Below are 26,647 nucleotides of genomic sequence, written 5' to 3' on the forward strand. Positions count from 1 at the left end.
AGTACATTAGTAGCAAAAAATGTGCAAGGACACTGCTAATGTAAGGTGAAAATGCCTTCCTGAGTGAAATTTAATTAGCAGATTGTGTTCTATTAGTGACTTTTATGGGGAGTTCATGAAAATGAATACAAATATGGTCCAGGCAGCCTCTCCTGTGCAATGAGAGCCTTGCTAACCTACCGTCCCTCTCCCTGCCGATGGAAAAAACACCCGTGTGTGTCCTATCCCCTTGCCAGAAATGGACTTTTTGGGGGCAGAATGGCAGCCCGTGGCCACCGTGCAGCCTGGGGTTGTGTTTGAAGGGCTTCAAGTCTGGGTGCCGGTTGCTTGAGAAGAGCAGCGATGGGTACGGAGATCTCACTGCGCTGAGTTTTCTCCCTAGCTAGATGTCCCGCAGCAGTGGCAGAGGATGCCAGGTCCTGCAAAGGGTCCATGGCTGAGATGCAGCTGCCATGTGCTGGCAGACCTCACCTCCCTGCCAGCCTTGCTGGCGTGCGTAGCTGCAGGGGAATGGATGCCGTCCAAGAACATCATACATCTTTTAAAGACTTCTGGTCCCCAAGCAAGCCCCAGGCTGTTGTGCAGCTGTTACTGGAGTCACACGCTGTAGGGACACATTGGGGTCCCTTCTCCTCCAGCACAGCGGGGACGCCCGTGTGAAGGAGCTGCGGAGGTGACATTGATGGGTCTGTCTTGGTTTTGTGCCGAACACCGGTGCTCGGTGTGTTTGTGGAGCTGGGAAGCGTTCCTGTGCTACATACGGCTTCAGGACCTTAGAGATGACTTAGGAAGGAAAAACATACTGGGATCAGCAACACAAAAAGAGATAAATAAAAGGTGCCTGTGTTCTCGGTCTTTTCTGGGAAGACTGTCTTGTCCACCCGATCTACAACCTTCTGGTCCCAGTCAGTGTGTGGCTAAGGGACACGTCCCTTGGTGACGCCGCCAGCTCCTTGCTCTTGGGACTGAAATCTGGGGTGAGATTCTGCCTTGGCCAAACTGCCGAGGAGGTCTGGACAGCACGCAGCGATCTGTCCGTGCAGCCTTCATTTGGAAAGCGCTTGTGAGTGCCTTGGAGCTCTGGAGGAGCAGAGAGAGGCTTTGTGCAGGGGAGTTGCCTTCCCCTTAGGAGACCCGTTCCATCTCTTGTATTAATGCAGAATAAATGCAATGACCCCCGCCAGGCTTTTGGGGCTGGGGGAAGGTCCATTAGTTACTGCTGCCGATGTAGGAGGCATCTGGTGGTGGTTGGGAAGATCCTTTCCTCCCATCTGCGGGCGCAGCATCCAGCTTTTGATGATTATTTTGCTGAACAGAGGCAGAACATGCATGGGGAGTCATTATTCATGCAGATGATTCTCACAATTCAATAGAGGTAATTAGGAGAATGATGGAGGAAATTAGCACTTTCTGCGGGTTTATTAATATTAATAAAATGATTCCATGGTTAAAAATAATAATAATATTAATAAAATAAATACAAAACTGCAGAAGCGCTGTGCTCAGCTACTAAATACCAGTCTGCTCCGGGCGGTGATCAACCGGTAGCTTGAATTAGTTCTCAGAGATGGGGTTTTTGCCCTCTCTAAAGATGGTATCAGAAAAATTAGAGTGGATTGAGGCATATTCAAGGGTCATTTCTTGTTTCCCCACTTTTTCCCATTAGGGAAGGTCCATAAGGCATTGGAAAGTTGAGTGGAGTGTCTTTAGTCTTGAAACCAGGATGTTTTCTGCTGCCTGTTGTCCCTGTTCTTCTTCACCCGCTCTGTCTGTAGTTGTCCTGGCGAGGAAGATATTCCCGCATCCCCATTTACCAGGGGCTTGGTGTAACGTGGGCTCCTGGATCTGCCATGAAGGTCCATTTCCACGTTGTCTTCTCGGTTGCGTGTCCCGTTCCCTCTCATGTCAACCATGGACCACGGCCACCCATGTGCTGCTCTGCGTGTCTCTGGTCTGAGGGATACGCTGCAGTCTCAGGAGGAGGTTTTTTGCAGAGGGTGAGGAGTTTATTGCATTAAAGGCAGCACAGAATGTTATTAATGAAAATACACGACGAACGTCTTTAAATGTATAAAAATTTAATTAGAATTTTTGTTATTAAAATACTGCCAAAAGTGCTTACTGAAGCCCTCCGCTTTCTTTTGACATCAAGGCTTTTTTTTTTTGCCAGTTTCTTGCACACTACGAGGAGGATTTGGAGTAAGGAGGGGAATAATTGGTACCAAACGGCTTCTGTAGAGGGTGATGGGACTTTTGGTTTGCATCGTGGATGTGTCTATAGCAATACCTGGCCAGACTTGGTTCTTTGAGGATATCACACGTGGAATCTCCCTGCTTGGGGCAGCACGGAGCAGCTCGTTTGCTTTTGGCTCCATGGGGAGATGCGAACATTGTCCTGGCCAACCTTCTTGCATTAGTGATGCTGGTCTGGTGGGTGGTACCAATTCCCAGAGCCTCCTCCATCCGCCTGTATTTAAATGGGAAAAGATCAGAGCGGTTGAACTCGTCGCTTTAATGACAGATTCCATTATATTAAGCGGTAATTGCAAATAAAAAAATCGCTTTCTATAATTAAAAGAAGACCTCACAGCTAGCCGTGGTGGCTTTATGTGTGATCTCCATCTTATCGCTGGGGATGCTCATGTTCTCCCCGCTTCTGTGTCACTGCATGGGGAGCCCGACGGGTTTTCCCCATCCTGCACTGAGGTGGGAGAGCTGGGGATGGAATATTTCCATTCCAGAGGAATTTGCAGGGCTGGCGCTTTTAAGGGAGTTGAGGGGGAAGCAACCCCATCTCCCAACTTGTAAATTCAGCAGGTCTGGTTGGGGAAGTGTCACCGCGGGGGAAGAAATATGAAACCTCTGAGATCGCGTATGCAGAGTAATTTTTCTGACTGTAACTCTACTTAGAAGTAAGGGTATGATGAAAATACTTAGAGCGTTTTAAATGAACCCGGCAGAGATCTGATTCAGCCCCAGTGAAGTCTGTACAGGGTTTATTGGGTGTTGGCCGAGTCGAAACCTAACACCAGCGTTTGGTGCATGGCTGAGAAATAAATTGGTTCCGTCTCCTTATTAGCTGAAAATTAGATGAAGGAAAAGCAATAGTCATATTTTGTAATATATTTTGGTGGGCTGCAATGCAGGGGAGCGAGGAGGTTGGTGCATTTGAGGTGAGACACCGGGGTGTTTGCTCCCCACCTTGATCCAGGGGTCCAGGATGGGTCAGGTCTCCAAGCAATAACAACCCCACCAGAGATGAACCTGACCTTGAAAGGTCCGAGGATGCTCTGTGCTTGTCAATATCGAGATATTTAGGATTGTGGTGAGATGGGTGGAAGTACAGGTTGAGTGTGAAAACCACCCAGACATTCCCATATATCCCCTTCCCGCCTTCGCTGGACTTCAGCGGTGTGAAATTTTCACCCCATGCATTGGAAACAATATCTCGGAGGAGCCTCAGAACCATTTGTTTTCCCTTTAATTGGCTAGCGGGGAGAAAATAACGAAGGGAAGTCACGCAGGGGAAGTTCTCGTCAGTGCTGTTTTTGGCAACAGAGTCACAACATCCCTAGATTTATTTATTTAATTGCATTATTAAAAGTATAAATAAAAATAAATCCAGGAGAGCGGCCAGATCTATGCTTTGCATCTCTAAAATAGAACCATAAATGCCAGGGAGCACCGGGGGAATGATTTATTAGCCTGTTATCGTGAGTGACTGGGACGCTTTCGATGGAGTCCTGGCTAATTTCTAACAGCTGCATTAAATCACAGATGCTATAAGCTATTATAAAATAATCACCCAGCGGTCTGCAAACCAGCACGAAGCCCAGGGTCAGCGCCGGAGCCCTTCATTTGTTTCACATCTCAGCCGCTCCGATTCCTGCGAGGGTGGGAAATAAATAGGACTGGTAGCGGCCTCATTTTATCATCCAGGAGCTGACAATAAATAAAACCTCCATAAACCTTTTTCTAAAAGGAGTTTGGAGGGGAATTCGCAACGAGAGGAAACCTTGTTTTGCTCTTAAATATGGTCCATGTGATGTCAGGGCTCCCGGGTCCTATTTCTAGCTCTGGAAGGGAACCTGCGCTTGCTGATTTATGGGGCAAATGGAGAATTTTGGGGGGTTTTGGCTGCAGACGGGGCTGGAAGGCTGAGAGAAGAGGGTCCTGTGGCACTTAGGGACGTCTGTCTCAGCTCCTCGGTGCTGTTCCAGACAAGTCACTTAAATTTCCCTACAGCTTGACTGCTCTCCTCTCTCGTTTGACAAATAACGTGTGTGTTTATGTGGCTGGGCTCCGGAGGGGGTTAATACTTGGCCTGGAAATCTCTTTAGAAGTGCCAATTTGTAGCGACAGAGAAAACAACAATGAATAGGAGAGGCTGCGAGGGCCAGAAGAAGTGAGCAAGCGGCTGCTTATGAGGATGGTGACTTGCAGAGCTGGCCGCGATAGCAGGGGTGGGTTTAAAGGGTGAAGGAGAGGAGAGCGAAGAAAGCCACAAATAAATAAAAATAAAGCAGTTAGGAAGAAAATGCCGCCCATCTGCAATGCTCATATTTTTCTTGACGGTTTTGCTTTATGTTGCAACAGCTGCTTAGCATGACAAATGCTGGTTTTAATAGCGAGGTACGGGAGGAGATGCAGGCTGGGCAGGGAGGGATGGGGATTGCTGGCTCTTTGTGCTCTCGGATGCTCTTACCTGGGGACAAACAGCCCTGGGCAGGGTCACCCTGGTGTCCTGTACCCACCACGTCAAGCTTAGGGACGTCATTTTGGAGCTGTTTTGTTAACCGTCGTGGTTTTGCAGCCGCGTGTCCTTGTTTGAAATGATGGGGTAAAAGGGGCTTTGCCCTGAATGTGGTAGAAGGAACATCAGGGCTGTTTGTTGGTGGAAAAACCAACTCCTGAGGCAACCTAGGATGCTCCAAGGCCATGTGTCCATGGGAATGGTGCACTTTGGGCTTGCAGGGTGGCCTTTGGGCAGGTCTCTTACTTCTCCGAAGGCATTTGTGTTCCTTTGTGCTCTCCTACCTCCTTATTCTCTCTGCAAAATGGGCTAACAGGCTTTGCGGCTTGTTTTTCCTTCCTGCGGTATGGGGGATTGTCGGGTTGTCAGCAGGCTGGAGATAGCAGGGATTGCTGACAGCGAGCAGAACTGAGTCAGAGCTGTGCACAGAAACCTCGCTCAGCCTTTGAAACTGCAGTCAAACCCTCCCCCAGGGTTATTCTTGCTCATAAAGAACGCTTAGTTTAGTTTGCTGCAAACCTAGATTTTTAATCCCGGGATCCAGCCAGACCCGGCCTTTGAAGAGAATTGGGTTGGAGTCAGAAGCGAATGGCTCAGGCCAGGCTGACTCTTAAAAGATGAATTAAAACCGACCCGGGAAGATGGAGATGTTCACATCCGCACCCTGGCTTTGCAACTTGCATATTGATTTCCTTGTGCCTGATACCGCTGGGAATAAATCAGCAGCGAGATGCACACGGAGACACGGTGGTTCAGAAAGTGGGGGATCTGCTCTGGCGTTTACCCACAGCTCAAATCAAACTCCCGGGGAAGTTTTCCAAAGCTTGGAGGAACCGAGATCCTTCCCTCGCCTATAATGTTTTTTTTCCCCCTCGCTTCAGCCCTTAGAAGCGAGAATTTCAAAGGTGAAAAACAAAAACCCATCATCTGCACCGGCCACAGAGGGGAAAGACTGAGAACACTGAGAATTTTTATTGCTCATGGGACTTGCAGCCCACAAACCCGTGGAGTTCAGGCAGGGAATAAATGTTTGGCCTTTTCCCTGCTTAACAGGACTCATGAGGGGGAAAGCAGAGGGAACTGGGGGTGTTTTCTTCCGAGCCCCTGCTCCGCTCCCCTCTGTTGTGCCCTCCCAGGACAGCCCTGACGTGGAGTTTCCCTCTTCCAGCATCCAGCGCGGGTGGCACAACTGCGCTCCCATCATTTCTACATCTCCCTAATTTGTGAATAAGCCCAGAGGCTTGTGCGATGGCTCCGTTTTTAGGAAGAGGATAAACAAGGCTATGCGCTATCTGCTTATTTGCTCTTTTATTCTTTCAGCTGAGAGCTCACAAAACACTTTGCGAGCGCCTATGAAATGAGCCTTGTAACGCTGCCAGGAGAGGGAAGGAACGATCGTGGTCCACTCAGCAGCTCCGAGAGGTCGTGATAGGGTGAGACTGTGGTAGATTCAGGAGTAAATCCCAGGTCCCGTCTTCCATTTCTAGTCTGTAATGGCTGGTAAGACCCAAAATCACATTACATGCCCATGCTTAGCAATGCGGAGCCATTTGTGATCCAGATCTTCTTTTCTGGTGTTTCTCTTGCTCCTGGACTAATTGGAGAACGTGATTGTGCCTCCACACCAGTGAGAAGTCATTAGGTGGTCCATGAATATGGTGCTAATGATGATGAAATCATCTCAAACTCAACCTGGTATCTATGCTGTGAGAGTATATTCGCATCTGCGCATCTTCCTTCGACTTCTCCATCTCAGAGATGCCTCCAGACCTGTCCATGGATCCAGGGGTGGCCAGTGTCTCCTGGTTGCTCCATCTCCATCTGTGGTTCATGTTCAGCTTGTGACACCTGAACCAACCTCAAACTTCCACCTCCTGGCACTGAGTTGGGTTCATCCATAGGGTTTGGGGTGAACCTGAGATGCTCGTGAGTGGTGGCGACCACAGGGCGTGGGTGGCCCTTGGCTTTCTCAAGGCTGGCAAAGGCACTTTGGGAAGCATCTCTTTGAGGGATACTGGAAGGGACGGTGCGGTTGGGTTTTGGTTGTGCTCTTTGGCAATTCTATTTTGTGCGAGGCGATGTCCTTCATGAAGCAGGCTTGAACTTTGGCGCGTTTTCATATGGAAATGTTTTGGCAGCGAAGCAAAATGTCGCAGGCCAGTAATCGCCCCCCTGCCCCTTCCCTCGAGAGTCGGGTTTGAAGGGAAGGACTGCATGGCAGTTGAAAACTTGCCCAAAGGCACTAAATACCAACAGGAACGGCAATGAAAAAATCTTGGCATCGCAGAGAAAATCTTAACATTTTGCTTCAGTATTTAAAAAGAAATACTGAATCGTCGGCAGAAACACTGCTGGAAATTGAAATCCTCATGTTTTGAGATTTTGGGCGATGCTGCGTGTGGTTCTGCCCTACTCGGGCGTTCTGGCCCCTTTGGGATTTGCATGAGCAGGGTGTTTACAGAGTTGTTCTTTTCGTTGTGTGGTTTATTTTGTTTCAATACTCGCTGTGATGGGGGAGGCTGCTTTTAACTCGGCAAGGTGGGTGTTTGCAGAGCTGCCTCCTTTTTGAGTTTCAGTTGTCAGGTTGACGCGCGGTTTCAGCGCGCCATATGTCTCCGGTTCAGCTGGGGGTTTGAGCTCCGCGCTGAGCATTAAGTGTGAAATAATCCTGATAATATCCACAGCCATCGCGGGTCCTTCTGAACCACAACCTGCGTGACCTGGGTTTGCATGTTCTCACAAGGATTTGATGGAAATGGGGAGGGTTTAGGGTACAAGGATGGTGTTGGAAGGGCTACCTGGCCATCGCCTGCTAAACCAATCCTGGTGTTAGGAAGGAGCGCAAGTCTCGAGTTTGCATTTTCTGCCCAGACGAGCTCAAGCACCACGATCAATTTGAAGAATAGGCTGTGTTTTTTTCACAAATACCTCAGCAGGTTTGGTGGTTGTTTTTTTTCTTTTGCTAAATTCATGCGATAAAATGCATTAAATGTAACAGCACGGAAAATAAAAGTTCAGTTTGCGGAGGGAGCCTGATTTAGTGTGAAGATAAAACAAGATAAAACAACTGGAAAAATTAAGTGGGATAAATAAATCCTGCCGGAGAGAGGCAGGGGTGACAGAGGGGGAGAACTACGTGTGTGCCATCGAATGGGCAGCGCTCAGTGCATCTGGGAACAGTTTTCCTAAGGTTTTCATCCTGGAAAGGGGGTGATGCTTTGCTGTGACCCCCTTCCCATGCCCTGGGGGAAGCTCAGCTGTATCCCAAGACCGAGATGCGATTCTCCTACTTTGCATGGACTGAGATGTGATTCTCCTACTTTGCATGGGGTGTGCGTGTTCCGCGGTGCTCTCGGTGCTCACTTTTGGGTGAAGAAACAAGAATATTCAGCAGCAAATGGGAAAAGCAAGAAGCAGGGCGGCGGGGGTGTGGGGGAAGAGGTGTCGGGATGGGTTGCCAAATATGCCGGGTGAAAATTAGCAGCTGCAAGTGTGCAAGAGAAAAAGGTGGAGAAAAGAGGGGGTAGGGACAGATGGAGAGAAGGAGGGAGAGAAAGAGGAGGTGGGAGAAAAGGGGAGGAGGGGATAATAGTGCAGAAAGATATTAGTTAAAAATCTTATAGCCCCGAGCCCAGACGCCATCTGCACGTAGCAGGATAGCAACAAGACGCCGCTCTCTATATTTGCCGCGGAGGTGTCATGTACGTCTTGGCCAGACCGTGTGGCCAAGATGCTCAGGAGGAGAAATTTCGCGTGTCCCAGGAGGGAGGTGCCTTGAAAGAGCCCCATTTTCGGGAGGCACCGAGCAGCTGTCTGCAAACCAGGGACCGCAGAGGAGCCGGCGGCTTTGGGAAAGCTTGTCTGGGGCTTCCAGAGGGAGATCTGGAGAACTTCCACTTCCACCAGCGCTGGAGGGTGAATCCCTGGGAGCGAGGAGTAGCTCTTTGATTAAACAAGCCCAGGTCCTCCAAGGATTTCTCTCCCCTACAGCTCTGCTGGGTTTTTCCTTTCCTGGGTAAAGAATTAACCCCTTCAGTTGTGAGCAAGGCTGAATGTCTGAGAGACAACAAAGTTCATCTGGGAGAAAGAAGGAAGAGGGGGAAAAAAAAGCTCTATTTCTTATGATCTTTGCTTTAAGTTTTAGTTCTCTTTGCCCGCTGAAGACTGTGACAAGGACATGGTGCTTAGGTGTGTCTGTGCTTCATAGCATTCCCCTCTCCAAGCAGGATGCTCGTGGGAAGGTCATAGGCTGTGAATATCTGTGTCTCGTTTAAAATGAGTTATAAACACTCTTTGGAGCTCTTTTGGAAGAGGCAGGGTCCCAAAGGGTGGCACTTGCTGGCCAAGTGCATAGGGTCCCGTTATCACTGGACTCTCCCCATCCCTTGCCGCAACTGATCTCGAGGGAGCTGCAGCTGCTCCCCAGTGCACAGAGAGCAGCTCAGCACGCCCTGAGCGGTGTGGAAAAGGGGAAAATAATCCAGTGAGGCCAAAGAATAAAATCCAGGGTGGCCGTCCATGGGTTGCGACGGCTGCTCCCCAGCACGGTGCTGCTGCTGAGCTGCTCCAGGGCCCCCGGTCCCTCACTAATTACTTCCAGGCCTGTACTCTTGACATTTGCAAGCTCCTGATTAGAGCAACGGAGGAGAAATCTCTGAGGGAGATGGAGGCCAAACTGCACCACTAATAAAAGCCGAGATTGACAATCGGCTGGGAGGCGAGAGGCGGGGAGGTGCAGGGACTTGTCCTTGCAGTCTTGGTTTCTTGCTGAGCCTCTGGGATGATGAGAGAAGGTCAGGGCTTGTTAACGTCACCGTGAGGAGCAGGATCTGCCACTGCCATATGCCTGATGCCCCCAGGGCCTGTGCCAGCCTCCGAGTCCGTCTCAACGAGGCGATATTTTTAGAGCTGAAGCCACCCGCGTGAGTCCCCCGTACAACCCCAGGTCTGCAAACTAAGTAAAAAAAAGTGGCTCTGCTTGATTCTGTGTTTGCATCCAGGTTTTGTAGCCTCCTGGATTTCAAGTTCATTTTCCCTTGCATCTTTTCTCCCCCGTGTCTCACCTTGCTCCCTTCATTTGATGCCAGCGCGCTCACACAGGAGGTGGCACTAACCAGAGCGGTGGGACTGGGAGGTGTTTTTGGTGGGGTGGTCCCAAAGATGGGGGCAGGAGAGGCTGCTCTGGCTGCCTGTACCTGCTATCAGATGCCCAAAGTGGCCTCTAAGCAGCGTGTGGTTGAGATGCATTGCCTGCAGTCTCCTGCGTAGCTCTTCCAGACTGTTGGGTCCCTACCCAGTTAGGCAGCATTCTGTTATGTAAATGTGTATAAAATTCCCTTTCCAGCCCCCTCTCTCCCCTCCTTGATGCCCCATATATGCTCACCTGCGCCCAGCTGTCTGTAGCAGGCACTTTAGCTATCTGTCTATCCATTTATGCCCTGCCTTTGCATCTGATCATGTAGCCATGTCTCTCCAGCCTCCTCAGAGGCTCTTTCTGAGGCAGACAGGCTTTTCCCCCCCTTTAAATCTCCGGAATCGCACCAGCTCTGGCACTGAAACAACCGACGTGCATGTTGAGGGTTAAGCCAACTTTTCAGCAGCTGAAAGAGCTTTTCTGATGGAGAACTCAGCCCTGCTTTTCTCGGTGCTTCTCTCAGCTCCGGGGTTGTCCTATTTATCCAAGCTGCAGTGAGCATCCCTCTGGTGCCCGCAGCCATCGCTGGTGCCGGGAGCCAGCACGCATCTTTGCAGTGCTAGCCCGTGGCTAGCGGGGTATTTAGGGCTGCTGCATCCCACTGCCACATCCAGCAGACCCGCTCTGCTGATAATTGGGCTTGGGATGGCTGAAAAACCCTTGCAAAATCTCCTTATCAGTTTTAGCAGCCGTGTTTGGGTCTCTGAATGAGGTCAGGGTCCCAAAATAGCTAAAACTCCGTGGCTGGTTGTTGTGCTTCTCCTCTAGCCCCCTCAAGGGGACATGTTCCCCATGATATATTTGGTGGAAGAGGCAGATGTGCTTGGGAGGAAGGCGTCCAGCTGAGGTCCAGCCTGCCCTGGCTTGGGCGGGAGGAACCGCAGAGCACGTTGTGGGGAGGTGGCAGCGTGAGGTTGGTTTTCTTTTGTAAGCACAGAGACAGGTGCATCACCGAGGTCTTGCTGCCCTTTGGGGAGGTGAATGGTGATCTCTAGGTGTCTCCAATGGTTGTGACCAGTGGGGTGGGAAGCTCTTGGGTTTCCTAGCACCACCGCTTCTGTGTCAGGGAGGAAGGATGGGGCAGAGAGATCCTATGGAGCTCCCTTATAGCCTTACATAATCTTGTGGGGAAAAAGCTTGGCGGCAGGACACTTTCTCACAGGTACAGGGGACAAAACAGTCCCAGCGGGGGTGGGAGATGCATCAACAGGTGGATGCAGAGACAGGTGTAGCGAAGGGGGGTGATGAAGCCAGCACCCTGCAGCTCCTCGGGGCCATGTGGCCAGCAAAGTCCCTTCTGCAGCCGGGGTTGAAATGGTTAAAGTGTGTGTGGGGGGTTGGTGTGAGCCCGGCTCCGTCCGCAGGCGGCAGCGCGGCGCGGCAGGGGTTAAGGCTGGCGTGGGCAGCCTGCGCATCGCTCCGCTCCCCTCCGCGGGTGTGCGGGGCTCGGGGCGTGCGGGAGCCCGAGTGCCGGTCAGGGATGGAGCCGCTGCCATGACAACCCCGGCCGGCGGGGCTGGGATGCTCCCCCGCGCCCCCTGCTCCCCGCTTTGCGGCTGAACGGGCAGCGCGGGGGGGTGGGTTCGGAGACCCCCTTAGAGGAGCCGAGGAGTCCGGGCGGTGGGGACGGCGCCTGCAGCTCCGCGGGGAAGTTTCGTTCTTGCGACAGAATCGGCGTTTTTGGGCAGCGTTTTTCTTTTTTCTTTGCCTTTTCCGTGTGTTACCGAAACAAAAGAGCGACAGGCGGCAATCACCCCAACTCGGAGCGCGTTTTGCTCCCCCGGCCTGTTTTTTATGGCCGCCCTCCCCTCTCTGCCAGCGACACTTAAGCTTCCTCCTTGGGTTATAAACTTTTGATGCCAGATCCTCCGCAGCGCGTACCCAACTGAATCTTAAAGTAGCGTCTCGAGCAGACACACGCACATCTGTGACCTTCATCTCTTGCTCCGCACCTTCTCTCCTCCTCTTCCTCCTCCTCCCGTCCTCCTCCCTCACCCGAGGATCCTGGGGACTCCCTCGGATGCCGCTCGGCAGGCTCAGAGCTCGCAGCCTGCCTTGCCGGGGGCTCTCCTGATCTCCGTGGAGCTCCGCATCGCTCGCCCCGGTGGTTTTGCTCCCCCCCGTCCCCACACACACGCACCCCCTCCCTCCTTCCCCCCCCCCTTTCCCCCTTTTCGGGTGTGTTTTTTGCCTGTCGGAAAAGTCCCTGCTGCCCAGGATGGGGGTCGGTGGGTGCTTAGCCCTGCCCTGGAGGTGCCTGGTCGTCCTCTGTCTCAGGCTGCTCTTCCTTGTGCCCGCAGGAGTGCCCGTGCGCAGCGGAGATGCCACCTTCCCCAAAGCTATGGACAACGTGACAGTGCGGCAAGGGGAGAGTGCCACGCTCAGGTAGGAGCAGCTGGATTTTTGCCTTTTGGGGGGATGGAGGGGTCTTGGCTGTGTTATCTGAGGGGTGCCGAGCAGGGCTGCCCGAGGATGCTGGGACCGGCTGGAGACTTTACGTGCGTCCCAGGGGCTCGTCCCCGTCGTGGCAGGGGACGTGGTTTTGTGGGGCTGCGGGTGCCAGACGAGCTGACAAAGGGGCTCAGGTGACAGACAGTGAGTTGGCGCTGCCTGGCGCTCCCGAAGTTGTGTCTGTGTGGGAGGGGAGGGGGTCCGCGCTGCCTGCGCCCGTGCCAGCCTGCGCTGCCGGCGGCTTTCCAGGGCTGCGATGCCTCCGAGGTGTCAGCATTTCGCCTTGATCGCTTTATAGTCTCTGCACGAATCCGTTAATATCAAATCAATCGTTTACTCCAGGGGTGCATCTTATGAATTCTGATGGATGCTTTACCTTACGCTGTTTGCTGTGGGAGAAAGGCAGGCGGCTTATATGCAGATGGGCTACTTCTGTGCTGCACAATACAGCAGAGCGTCCCTTTTGATTCCCTGAATGAGTTACAGGTGTACATGGTGCATTACCCGTGTAGGATAGCAGCTCTCTGTAGTCATCGCAGCAGCGTGACCAGATGAGCAGAGAGCAGCCCAGCTTCTGCTTTTTCGGAGGACGATGGGGAGTCAGCTCGCGTCTGGGGCTTTGGGTTGCGCCGTGCGTGCTTCAGGCAGCCCGGCTTGGAGCTGGGCCAGTTAATCCAGCTGGGCAAGCAACCCCGGGACTGGAGGAAGAAGCGCGGGGATGGTGGGACGTGAGTCTGGAGGAGTTGCTCTGCCGCTTTCTCCGCAAGAACGAGCAGCGTGCGCTGCTCCCCAGCTCCGACGGAGTCGCGGGGCTGCAGCAGTGAGCAGCTGCTCTTCGCAAAGCCAGGCGTAAGGCTTGGCATAAGCAAGCCAAGCGTGTCACGCTCTCCGTTAGCAGCCAAGCTGTCACAGGGATGTGGAGCTTGCACAGTGGGGGGGTGGTCAGACAGGCTTTCCGTGGCTGGTGTGGGGTCTGAGCAGAGGAAACGTTCGGTGTGTAACGTGGTGGTGGGGAAATGGGCTCCGATTTGAGGTGCCGAGAGAGGCGTCGGTCGCTTGTCTGCCTGCCTGCCAGACTTGGGGATGTCGCCTGCGCCAGGGACCTGCTGGGACACGCTTGTCATCACCCCGTGTAACTGGGTTGCAGAGGGCACGTTTCCCCGTGCTTTTCGTAATTGGGCTGCAAACGATGATTAACCTGAGCTGGAGCGAGCAAGGCAGTTTAAAGAAGGGAAGACAATCCCCCTGAGAGATGCCTTTGGCCTTGGTGCTCTGTTCCTCGCTGTCTGAATGCGTCTCCCCGGTGCAACATGGGGTTTGGGGCGCTCATGGAGGTCAGAGCAGGATGGATGAGATTTTGGGGGGGCTGAGCCCCGGGGCTCCAGCCGATCCTGCTGCCAGCAGAGGGCTGACTTGGATCTTTCTTTTTTATTTTTTTTTAAAGCTTCTGGCCTCTTTTCTGTGCTGTTTACAGTTGGGGATGTTTGTGAAGCAGCCAGCCCTGGAGCGGTGGGGGGTATTTTAGCTTTGCTGTAAGAATTCTGCATTCCCTGGTGAGATGCTTAGAGAAACCCCCTACCCCAAGAGCACTTGTTCTCTCCCCGTTTCCCCCCTCAGCGTCTGCTCCTGCCCAGGCTCCCCAGTGCTTCTTTTCCATGCTCTCATCTCCTTTTTGTCTTCTCAGGTTGAACTTTTCCCTGCTGCAGTCAGGTTTTTGGCATCCAGCCCCCATTTACCCTCGGTTCTCCCCATCTCTCCTTGCAATGCTGTTTCCCAGCATTTCCCCTCTTCGCTCCCAGCCCTGTTTTCCTGACTAGCGTGCAATTTTTCTGTCTTCCCTTGGGTCTGGAGATGGGCAAGACATTGCTCTCAGCAACCCCAAGGGGTAGCATCGGCAGTGGGTTCCACACACTGCGGAGTGTTTCGGGGATGTGGCTGCTATTTATTTGCAGGCTGCAATACCCCGCGGAGAGCCAGGAATGGGAAATTGCCCTGGGTGTGATGCTCGTGGTAGGTGGCACCGATGGGCTTTTTTCCCCTACAAATAGTCTGTGCACACACAGCAGGAGCAGATGTGGGGTCCCCTGCTGTCCTCCCTGCAAAATGGCACTTTCCTGGGGGTTCCAACTGAAGGTAGATGAGGAGCTGGGACCTGGTAAACCGAGACCTGTAATTCCAGCTTGTTGCACTTGCAGAATGAGCCACAATCCTGCCAGGTTTTGCAGGGGCCAGGATCTCTCCCACCCTGCTTGGCATGGGGATGAGTTGGGCTGAGCTTCATTGGGGCCGATAGGAACCTCTTTGCTTCCTAAGACCAGCTCGTTGACCACAGGTTGCATTGCAGAAAGGAGCCGTGAGAGAGCAGAACCGCACGCAAGCGGTGGAGGAAACCCGGAGGCTTTTCAGGTGGTTGTGGTTTTCCTGTATTGGATTTTGGGCGCTCCCATTTCCAGCTCTCCACCCTATTTTTTCGGCATAATCCTTGCAGAAAGTGAGGCTCCATCTGCAGGCGGCTTCTGGGTCATCTTAAATCAGCGGCAACTGATCCCCCGGTTTTAAGCAGGTTGTTGATAATTCACTACTTCTTACTGTAAGAACAAACAATTCCCATAATAGCCCTACACCTCTCCTCTCCGGGGAACTCGAGGCAGTTTGCAAAATCTCTGCGTGCCATTAAAAATAACATCAAACCGCCTCTGAAATAGAAAACCTTGTGCCGTGAAATGGGTGTTTAGATGACACGGGGCTGCAGGAAGGGACCGAACTGCGGGTTTGTGGCGAATATTCAAGTGGTGTTTAAAACAGGACCCGGGTAGTAAACGGGATCGTATCGCTCGTGCCGCCAGCAAAGCGACCTTTTATAACAGGCATCAGTACAGTTCATAAAGGCATAAAACAACAGCTGCTCCAAATTTCAAGGCTTTATGGTTTTATCTGTATTTAAGAAAGATTGGCGCCTTTATTTGTGTGTGTTCTAAGGTAAAAAGAGTGCGTTTCAGCAGGGAGGGAGTAGCTGGGAGGTTGGATGTGCTGGGTTTCCCTTGGTAGTTGCCAAGGACTCAAGGAGCCCCCTCTGTTGCTCTCTGCCTCAGTTTCCCATCTGTAAAATGGAGCCAGCAGCAGTTGTTTCTCAGCGATGAGTAGAAGTGAGCGTTCATAGATGCTGCTGGGATTGTACCAGAAACATTAGGCATGTATAACTAGGTTTTCCTCTAAATAAGACAGAGATGCTGTTTCTCCGTATTTAAAGGTAGATTTTTAAGTCACATCCCCTTCCACCTCCCTATCTTCTTCTTGCGAACCCGTGGCCTCCCCCGTTGCTTGTCCAAAGGACCAGGGTAGCTTTGCTCATTCGCATCGCCCGGCTGTATTGTGTCAATTAGCGGCTCTGCGAACAATTCCAATTAAAAATAAAAAGCCGGAATAAAACACCACGAGACGCCGTTCTTCCATTTATTTTTGCAATTATAGTTTTAATTATTTCTGACAACGCAGCTCTTTTTTTTCCCCCTGTGCGTGTGTGCGTAATAATCTACCGCAGTCTATTTCCCAGCGCTGGACGAGGCCTCGGTAAAACACAAGCAGCAGGACCGCATTCTCTGGCCATAGGTCTGCAAAGTTGGGAGATGTGATATTTTTTCGGCCTCTTTCAGGGTCAAACCGCCCACCCTCAGTTTACCCAGTTGCTAATGGGGGTTGTGACACTCACCTGCCGCCCTGCAAAGCGCGACACCCGGCAGAGAAAGGAAGCGCTAATGCAACCACGTCTCTGCTGTTAAATCCTTGCTGGGAAGCGGGGAAGAGAGCCACCGCTTTTTGTGTGCGGATGCTAAAAGCGCGGGGATTAGCCAAGAGCAGATTAGCGAGGACTTGCTCCATCGCTGCCCCTTCCCTCCCCCTTCCTACCCAAAAAGTTTTCTGGAGCAGCTAAATATATACCTGCCGTTTCCAAGGTAGAGCTCGCTGCGTGGCGGAGCTGTAATTGGCGACTCAGTGCAATTACAGCCACGGTTTCTGGCATTTGGATCCTCCTGGCTGGCATAATAATTTCTCCCTAGGTAGCTGGTATTTAACTTGTCTTATCTGCTCCTGATAGTTATAATTACAGTGCCCGCTAATTTTACTGTAATGTTGCAACCGTTTGGATGAGTGGTTGGAGAAAGGTCAGGGGGTTGCAGGAGGGCTCCAGCCCTCCATCCCAGCCCCATCGAGGCTTTTTCCCACCTTGGTGGGGTTGGAGCAGCCCCCACTGTGCCATTATCCTGGGTGCATCAGGGGAGGAAGGAGTTTCGAGTCCTTCCATCCTGGCTTTGGGATGAATCTCAGTCTCCATCTCGGGTCGGGATAGGGGTTTGTTGGTGTGCCTGTTTGGGTTGCACGGGGAGAAGGTTGATTATCCCAGCTCAAGAGCAGCATCCTGCTGTGTGATGGAGAGAGTTGGAGCTGGCTTTGGGGAGTTCACCTTCACCCCATGGGGTTTTTGCTGCTGCTTGTGCCAAGGCAGAGCCCATAAGGCGAGAGAGGCTTTGCCCTTAGTCTAGGGCCAGATTTGAGCAGCAGAGAGCTAAAGCCTTGCTGACAAGCAGATTGTAACCAGAGCACTGGGGTTTTGCTTCAGAAAAGCGTGGTTTTGAGAGCACAGAGCTGGGTCCAGCTCCGCAGCGGGAGGAGGAGTCACCGTCACCCCTCCAAGGATGTGACTCCCAGGAACGTCCCTTTGCGAGCAAAAAACCAGCCCTCAAGTGAAGTTTTTGAGCTCTGCAAGCCAGAAATAGTTACGAGTGGAGCTATTCAACTGCAGGGGATGAGACTGAACTGTTAGTAATCCTTTCTCTACAGGGTACCCGAGGTCTTTTTGCAGGCATAATAAACTCCTCAGGACCACGAGCGGTAATCGCCGTCCTTCCCCGGATCCACGCTCCTCCAGGAGCTCGGCGCTTTGTTTCTAGAGCAGGATTAGGTGTTAACGCTGCAAAAACGAAACCGGGGCACAGTGGCTGTCTTTTCACGTTCCCGCTTCCCAAAGAGTTTCTCTCTTCCCTCGGCTGCTCTCAGTTTGCCTCCTCCTCGCGTTTCTCAGCCTGAGACCGCGGATGCTTTTACAGCAGCTGGACACACTGTTTTAAGTGATAATCTTCAGATACTGCAGCCGAGCAGACAGTTCATAAGGAATATCTGATTCAGTGACTATCACTTGTTCTTCTGTCCTTGCGAGCAGCCTTTGAGGGTTAGGATGCTCTGGTTTTTCTTCTTTTTTTTTTTTAAGTGAAGGAAATAATTCCCCCACAACCCCTTGCCAACAATTCTTAGCCTGTAATGGGTTGTTTACTGCGGGTTTGATGTGATGCGTAGGTCTTGTCTTGCCTGACAGACAGAAACCCGTCAAGGCCGGATCTTCAATGCAAAATACTCGCATGTTGTACTGTTTTCCTATGAATATTTCCCAAGATTGGCTTAAAATGAGTTGTTTCCATGACTATACTCGCTTGATGGACTTGTTCCTCGGGATACAAATGGGTCTCCAAGTCTGCTCCTCCGCCAAGCGGGGGGATAATGAGAATAACAACCGTTGTGGCGTAGGATCAGATGAGTCCCCGCTAAATTGTGCTGACTCCACTAAGGTGCTTAGTGCAGATGGGGTTCAGACCCAAGGAACCACAGCACGGAGCATCTCGTTTTGTCTTCTCTTGGTGTACCAAGATTTCTATGTGGTGTCACCTCCAGGCTGGAGAGAAGAGGAATGGCAGGGCAGGAGGGAGAAAGTGGAGAGAGGGGAGAAGTTGGAAGGGGAAAAAGCAAATGGCCGGTGCAAGAAGGGAATGATCAAAGGGAAAAAGTCCCGTTGTATGAAGTTCAGTGCCATGGGACGAGTTCCTAAATCAGAGCCCAGCAGTCAGCATGTCCAGCTGGACCAGACATGGGGAAAGAGCATCCCCTCACCTCCTATTTCTTTATACTTTCTGTGTGTGTGTATCTATAATATATATATCTCTAAAAAAAAAAAAAAATCTAACAAATTTCTAACCCATATAAATCCAATTACCCATGTTTTGCCTGCAGGGAGCTGGGGAGATTAATGTTTGGTGTTTTGGCAGGAATGTAAAAAGAAATAGGTGGTAATAACAATGAAGGCTCATAAAAAGGAACCGATAGCCATGTCTGTGCCCGGGAACCCGGCTGTAATTCTGCCGGGCATGTCCCGGCGCGGTGTCCTGGTCCAGTGGAGGGACAGGACAGAGCCCCGAGTGTCCCTGGGCACCTGAGCGGGGATGACGTTAATGCGATGATAATGGAGGCTGATAAAAAGAAATGGTTTATGCTCTGAGGGTGCCTTCTCGTAACTCATCCCTCTGTGTGTTGCGGCTTGTAAGAACCACGGGAGCACGCAGCTGGCATCCCTGTTTTGCAGAGAAATTCCCAAGGAGGGAGGATGAGCGTGGGGGTTCTTATTTGGAAGGAAAGATGAGCTGGTGCTGCGTCTGTGATTGCGTTGGTCCTTGCTTGGAGTGATGTGCCCAGAGGTTTTTTGGGTAGTTACGGCTGGGGGTCGGAGTTGCGAGTACCAGGGGCCTCTCCCCGTTTGGCTTTGACACTTGGGAGCCAGCCGCTCGTCATCCTTCATCGCTGCTGTCCCCTCCGTGTCCCCTGCACGGCGGGTCCGGCCCAGCGGGTGCCACCCCGCGCTGCTCCCTCCGCGGCCACAGATTAATCACGGTTCAGATATTGCGTCCCTGCAGCGGTTTCTGCCTCCTCTGCTGCCTTCGCATCAGGCTCCTTCCTCTCCGTTTATTACCACCACCGCTTTTATAACCCACTTTATCAGATGACTTTTATTTTTTTCTTGAGCTTTCTTAAAGAGCATAACCCATGAGCAACTCATCATTTCAGAAAGAGGGAGAGCGCCGCAGAAAGCCTCCGCGCTTAGACCTTGAATGAAGAGCCTGCTTTACCGCGTTGTCGCGTTTAATTCAATCAAGGCAGTTAGAGCCGAGATTTAAAGCCCTTTGTTGCCATCACAGGAGTTGCTCTGACGCCGCAGCAGGTAGAGGAACAGATTTGAGCCCATTTCCAAGGAGAATGGAAGTAACTGGTGGAAGCTGGGAGGCTGTTGGCATGCACATTGCATCCCATCTCGCTCTCCATCACCCTCCCTGCTCTTGCTCCTTACCGCACATATTCCTTTAACTGGAATTGATTAGTTTGTCTTTCTTTTTTTTATGAGGGAGGGTGCTGTTTTTAATTAATATTCTGAACTGTATGGTAATTATGCTGGCTGGTCCCATCGCTGGCTGAGTCACCCTCTCCTCCCTCATTCTTGCGAAAAGGCTGTTTGGACTTAATTAAAATTAGGGATTGAGGGCTGGCGGGAACAGCGGGAGTCTCGCAGGGGTTTGATGAAATGATTGCTGTGGGGAAGCAGCTCCTTTCTTCCCAGGGTCACGGATTGCGATGCCCAGGCACCGTTAGGACCGTTTGGTTTGACCATTACGCATCGCATCCCGCGATCCCCGTCCTGCACCCGCAAAAAGCGACACCCCCTCTTTTGGGGCAAGAGGAGCCCATTTTGGGTGTCTGCTTAGACACATCCCCTCCCCCCGGACCCATCGCCGCTGGGGGTGTTGCGGGTCGTGGCGGGGGATAATGGAGAAGCCACGTGGACTCTGCAGGTCTTTTTTATCTCCCTTTCCAGCACTGCCACCGCAGCTCAAACGCAGCCCAAGCGAGAGCTTAACAAGCTCCGAGAGCTGTCCGGAAAGTTATCCTGACACCAAGTGACAGCCTCTCAATTGATATCCTCCAGAGACTTTAAACTCACTTCTGCGAGGTTTCCAAAGCCGGTCTTGTCTGGTACCTGAAGAATCCTTGATCTGCGGCGACGCCTCCCCTGCTTTGTCTCATTGCTCTTGACGTTTCGCTTTGTTGCCTGCTGCAGCACGGGTAAACTCCGCCGCACAACTATTTAAGAGGAGTTTTCTCTTTCTCTCTGCTCCTCCTCTGGTCTGCTCTTTGCTTTTGCAGATGTTCCTGTATAAATTGCAGGGGACGATGCTGTTCTTGCTGGGCTCTGCAGGGAACTGGCTGGGGCTGCTGCTCATCCCAGAGGGCAGGGGATGCTCCAGAGCAGCGGGGAAGGGAAAATGTGGTGTCTGCGGTGCAAAAGGGAATAGAAACTGTCCTGGGAGATCGCTCGCCCTCCGTCCTGAGAAAGCTCTGGAGAGACATCAGGGAAAAATTTCTGTCATTGGCTAGGAAAGGACAAGAAGCTGTGCCGCAGCCAGCGGAGATTTGTCAAGGAGAAATTGTGTCACACTAATCTAATATCCTCCGTACGACAAGGTAAAGAGCCAGGTGGAGGGGGGGAGCAGGAGATGCCTCTGATGGTGACCAGGCGATGCTGTGGCTTCTGTCCTAAGAGCTGGTGGGAACCACTGGCCGGAGCAGGTTGTAGGGAAGCGGACTGGCTGCTTTAAGTTACTTCCTTGCTTTTGAGACCCATTGCAATACAAATTCTTTGCCCAACCCATAGAAAAGCCACCTTTGCAGTAGTTTCAGGCTGTGGCTGGTTGATAGTGTCCCGTTGGATTTGCATGGAGGGCTCGGGGACCATCTCCATGTTCTGAACCTCCCTGAGGAGGATTTCGGGTGTGCGAGCCTGTTTGTATCATCCCTGTGCTGCTGAGCCGATGTTTTGGGATGCCACCAAGGACTTTGTAGGTTTCTGAAGTAGAAATGCGCGGTTAGGATGTCTAGTTGTACACCCAATGTAAGAAGACACGGAGCAGAGCGTATGAGCTGGTCCATAAGGTTGCGTTGGTTCTCCTTCCACGCAGTGGCAGCGCCGACCCCTTCCCCACTCACCGTGCAGCCCCGTTATGGACCAGAGAAGGTTTTAAGAAGCAGGTGGGACCTGCCCAGGCTCTGTACCCGAGGCTGCAGACTCTCAGAGGTGCACCTGGAGCATTTTCCTTGATTTTGCTTTTGTTGCCCGGTAGACCAGCGATGGGGTCAGCCCATCTGCGCAAAGCAGCTCCCTCACTGAAAGTTGCTCTGCCCATTGGCCGTATCCTGTGCATGAACTGGGAGGGTGCTCGGTGTGTTTTCGCCTTTTCGCCAGTTTTCCAGCCAGCTGCTTGCATTCAGAACCGGCTGGTGATGCCCCGAGAAGCAGCTCTGGTGTCCGCTCAGCGCTGGGCTGAGTCCTGCGATTGCTGAGCGTGCAGCTGGTTCTCGAGACTGATGCTGCACTTAGCAGGGTGCTGCCAAACCCGCCGAGTCCAGCAGGTTATTTCCCTTCAGAAGCCATTTATCTTCTTCCCTTTCAGATGCGGGGCTTCTGTCTCTCGTCTGTGTTTCCCTCCCACGTGGGAAGGAGCCTGCTCCTCCCAACCCTCCCAAATCAGCGGCGCCGGGCAGGGGTCAGACCCATCCGAGGAGCATGGGGACATGCAGAGGGGCTGGCGGGGCTCGGTGGGCTCCTGCAATGCTGCTTGACAGCTATCGATTCCTTCCCAGTTATTATTTAGATGGAGATTACTCCGGACTTCAGCTTGTTGTGCGTGTCTTTTCCGATCAGGTTTTCGGATGAGTCCGCCCTGTGGGCGGGTGGGATGCCAGCAGGTGCCGGGCTGGGGTTTGAAAGCGTTTTTTCTGGCAGGGAATTGGCGATTTGTCTCTGTTTCTCAGGGTTTTACACGGAGCAAGAGAGAAGTTGGGGTGCAAAATGCCAGATGGGAAGTTCAGGAGCACCTCGGCTCTGCCACTGCCTCTTGCAATGGCCTTGGGCACCTCACTTAGCTCAATTGACTGCCTCAATTAAAAAGCAGTGGCTCCGAATTTCCTGACTTTTCCTGTTCCCTGTAGTCGGAGGAATCTGATCCTTGGGTAGGGGCTTGCACGCTGCTCAGCACTTTTGAAAATCCCATCTAAAAGTTATCTTCAGGAGCAACACTTTTTGTCATTGAACACTAACTTAATAGTACAAGAGGATGCTGTGTGGTGGTTATAAAAGTTTAACCACTGTGTGTATCTATTACCTAGCTGCTAAATCTGTATATGCCTTAAATAATCAATTGATATTTAATTAGCATACAGGACTATTACTGCCTTCCTAAATCTATAATGATAAACCAAGTTACAAGTTATTGGACATTAATTACTAACTGATGATTAGAAACAGCAAGACATTTACCAGCCTCATCCGAGATATAATACAGCGTGTCCGCTCACACTGCAGAGCTAAACCGCGCCGACTGTCTCTTAATAATCAATGGGTGTTTAACATGCAATATTTGTCTAATTAGCACGAAATTAAATCCTCATTGACAACACTTCAGGGTAAGAGATCTGCATCGAATATGATGGATTTGACACGGAAGGGCTGTTATTGTAAGCAGATGTGCGTGTCGTTCGCTTTGCTTGTCGTGGCTGGCACATGCGACGGGGGGCAGCGGTGATGGAGCGATGGCTGGGTGTTGGATCAAGAGGCCCGGGGACTGTTTTCACTCAGGTTGCAGACACAAGCAGGTCTTCCCAGCACCCACCGCATTTTTGGGGGGGCTCTCCATTTGAGCAAGGAGATGTTTGCAGCCGTCGGTCTGTCATCGCACGAGGGATGCGGGGTGAAGATCGGAGGGATGCATGGTGAATATTGGAGGGATGCGGGGTGAAGATCGTGGGGATGCACAGTGAAGTTGGGAGGATGCAGGGTGGAGATGGGAGGGATGCAGGGTGAAGATCAGAGGGATGCGGAGTGAAGATGGGAGGGATGCGTGGTGAAAGTTTGGAGGGATGCGCGGTGAAAGTTTGGAGGGATGCACGGTGAAGATGGGAGGGATGCAGGGTGAAGATGGGAGGGATGCGGGGTGAAGATGGGAGGGATGCGGGGTGAAGATGGGAGGGATGCGGGGTGAAGATGGGAGGGATGCGGGGTGAAGATGGGAGGGATGCGGGGTGAAGATGGGAGGGATGCGCGGTGAAGATGGGAGGGATGTGCGGTGAAGTTTGGAGGGATGCAGGATGAAGATTGGAGGGATATGGGGTGAAGTTGGGAGAGACGTGGGGTGAAGATTGGAGGGATGTGTGGTGAAGATCGGACGGATGTGGGGTGAAGATCGGAGGGATGTGGGGTGAAGTTGGGAGGGATGCGGGGTGAAGATGGGAGCGATGCGCGGTGAAGTTTGGAAGGATGCAGGGTGAAGATGGGAGGAATGCAAGGTGAAGATGGGAGGGATGCACAGTGAAGATCGGAGGGATGCGGGGATGAGAGCAGCCCCAGTGGTCCATGGGGTGCTGGGGTTGCTGCCATCTCATGTGGGGGAAGCGCTTTGCTGCAGTTTGTCAGCAAACGGTGGAAGCTGTTTCGCAAGAGCAGCGGGATGGATTGCAGGGCCCCGGGGCTCTTTGTGAGAATCAGCCTGTCCTTCACACTCAGCGTGATGTAATTAACTGTGCTGATAGGCTGTTATGCCAACAGCAAAGCAGAAAACACCAGAAAATGAGTCAGAAGCGATAGCGTGGAGATGCAGGGAAGCGGCAGCAGGTTGTGATGCTGGAGCGATACTGCAGCATCCCTTGCCCCGACCCAGGTAGGGTCCCTGCTCCAAAAAGGAGCGATGCGGTGCAGGGAAGCTCTGGGCAGGCTCTGATGTGGCTTTGCTGTAGCATGCAGGGGAGATGGATGGTCCCTGGGAGGTATTTCTCTCCCTGGTTGTGCGATGGATCTGTAACTCCCAGCTCCCTCCTTTCAATCCTTTGCAAGGAATCGCTCTCCTTGCTCTGTCAGGGGAGGTTTCTCACTGTTGGTTTTCCTGCTGCCTTCAGGGTTTTACCCAAAATGGTGAAACCTCTTGAAGCCTCAGCAGCTCCGTGATTCCTTATGGGTCTTTTCTGTGCCCCCTGCAAAGTGCGGAGCCCCGCCGGGTGGGATGGTTGAATGATCGTCTCCTTCATCCAACAGGAGCTGGGATGTCAAAGAAGGAAGTTTAATAAAAAAAGTCTTCCAATTAGCAATTGAAATTGTTCTTTAAAGAATCTGCCTATTCTGCAAGGAATGTTTAGTAATTGATAGCAATTTCTAGCAATTAAATACAAATTAATTTGTGCTACTGAGTAGCAGGTTATTTATGGCTCTGTATTTATGGGCATTCCCTCTCCTTAAAAATATCGTCGTTGCTTTTGATAAGTAATTAGAGTTTACTGAATAATTTCCCAACGTAGGTATGAATTTTAAATAATTTTTAGTACCGAGCAAGTGTTTCATTGTGTTGCTGAGTGAGGTGTTATGATTATTTATACTATAGCAGGGCCCGCAGGCTGGGACGGGCACTTTGCAAGCGTATAGCGAAGGGATGGTCCCTGCCCAGGAGGGCTCACAGTGGTTTTTATGTTTTGCAGCAGGCTCCTGAGCACGCTTTTCCACAAAATAAAGGTCGTTTGCATGGGCTGCAAGCAGCAGCTTGGCTGCAGATGTGTGATAGTAATTCCCTACTAATAATAGTAATGGTTAATGGCTCAGATGAGGAGGGTGAAGCCCCAGACTGGGAGGTGGTGAACAAAGGTCGTGTCTTTTGACACGTGGATTTTGGCTTTGAGGTGCCTTGTGGTTTTGCTTAGATGATCTTCGGACATGGTTGCAAACTTTTACTGATGCTCCTACAGCTACACGCACGCACTTTAGCTCTTCACAAGATGAGATCTTCATATAATGATGTCTCCGGGACTTGCAGATTTTAGGGGGAGAGGGCAAAGCCATGATGGGTTTAACCTTGGAAAAATAAATATCCCGTGCCATTGATGTGTATGGGAGAGCTTTGGGATGTATATATGTTATAGCTGATGTGCCTGTGGGCTCTTGGGGAGCTTTGAGGCTGCCGGGACCTTTGGGAGCATCGCAGAGGTTGCTGGTCCTGTCCCCCTTGTCACCTGTGGGCAGCGGGATCAGCCCCCACGTCTTGTTCAAAGGCTGCGCTGATCCTGCCCGTGGCTGCTCAGCCAGTTCTATTGCTTTTCTGGCTTCATTACTGAGCTTGATTAAATGGTTCTTGTACAGCCAAGGGTCGGGATACACACAAAGGGACTTTTCGAGTCATCCGAGGCGCTCAGATACTGCGGAGCCAGATGCCAAAGGGATAGATGAGCGCCGGGGTTTGACATTGCGGTTGTGGTAATGAGATGTAACCCATTAGGGCAGCATCCTCCTGGGATCCAGATGCCTCTGAGAAAGGCAGAGGGTTGAGATGGAGCCTCAGGACCTGCAGAAGGCTCCTGAAGTGGGGAATAATGAACTGGAGAGTTGCCCCGTCCCTGAGATTTGCTTGGGACAGGTTGCTCAGGCTTTTGCAGAGGATGGGATGGGGAGAAAATGAGGGTGAGAAGGTTTTGAGCCCAGTATCTTGCGTTTGTATGTTGTTTTATAGAGTTTGTGTGTGTGTGTGCAAGCAGCCGTATCGCTCATGCTGGTAGAGCTGGATTCAGCCGTCATCTCGTGGGCTGTGTGGCTGCTGGAACGTCACGGGATGTGCATGGGGTGATGCTAAGGAAGGAGGTAACTCCTGTCACCTCTCTGTGCATCCGTCTCTGGGATCAAATTGGTTTTTGAGGGATGGGAAAGCTGCAGCAAAAGGTGACAATTATTTTTCAGGGCGGTAATGAGTGGGTTTGGCCAGTTCTGAAGCTGCCGGGTCTGGGACAGACCGTGAGGCATTTGTCTTGGCAAAAACAGGCATGAAGAGTGATTTTAGGGGTGAGGAGCAACTCCAAACCAGCAGCCCTGTGGTCTTGAACTCTCCTGGTCCAGCAGTGTTGCCTTAGATTTCACAGCCCAATTATTTCCATGCCGTCCTTCCCGTGCTGGAGGAGCTTTCCTCCCTGCCCATCTGCAGACCCCATCGCACACATCACTTCAATACTTACCTTTTACCGATTCCCTGCTGCTGCGAGGGTCCGAGCTTTCATCTCCTCTCCTTTCTTTGTGATCATTTCAGAGCTTGGTGGCTTTTGGCCTCTTGCACTACGGGTCTCCGGTTTGTTAAGCCGTTGCGAGGTGGTTTGCTATGTGCTGGTACGTGGAGCAGAGATGCCGGCGTATCGTTTTGGATTAATGGGCTGTCTGAGTGCGAGGGATGAGCCCCGGTGACCTGATGGGTCCCTTCTGGGAGGTGTATAAGAGCGCCCGCTGGCACCGGGCTCATGTCTGGACGCTGAGATCATAGGAGATGCTTAAGACTTTAAACTGCGGTCTCTGATGGTCC

General features: G+C 51.8%; 1 protein-coding gene across 8 annotated transcripts in view; it reads left to right on the forward strand.

Annotated features, from left to right (window-relative positions):
• Positions 1 to 26,647, forward strand: part of LOC136111374 (opioid-binding protein/cell adhesion molecule homolog) — a 293,462-nt gene that overhangs the window by 201,268 nt on the left and 65,547 nt on the right. For 6 of the 8 annotated variants that reach the window (XM_065855516.2, XM_071798876.1, XM_071798875.1 and 3 more), the window contains one exon: positions 12,248 to 12,332. In XM_065855516.2, the coding sequence (XP_065711588.1) occupies positions 12,248 to 12,332 (85 nt within the window). Of the gene's footprint in view, positions 1 to 11,532; positions 12,333 to 26,647 lie in introns of those variants that run through there. The other 2 variants (XM_071798877.1, XM_065855515.2) reach the window with 2 other exon arrangements.

Source organism: Patagioenas fasciata, chromosome 24 (assembly GCF_037038585.1).
Source record: "Patagioenas fasciata isolate bPatFas1 chromosome 24, bPatFas1.hap1, whole genome shotgun sequence".
NCBI lineage: Eukaryota > Metazoa > Chordata > Aves > Columbiformes > Columbidae > Patagioenas > Patagioenas fasciata.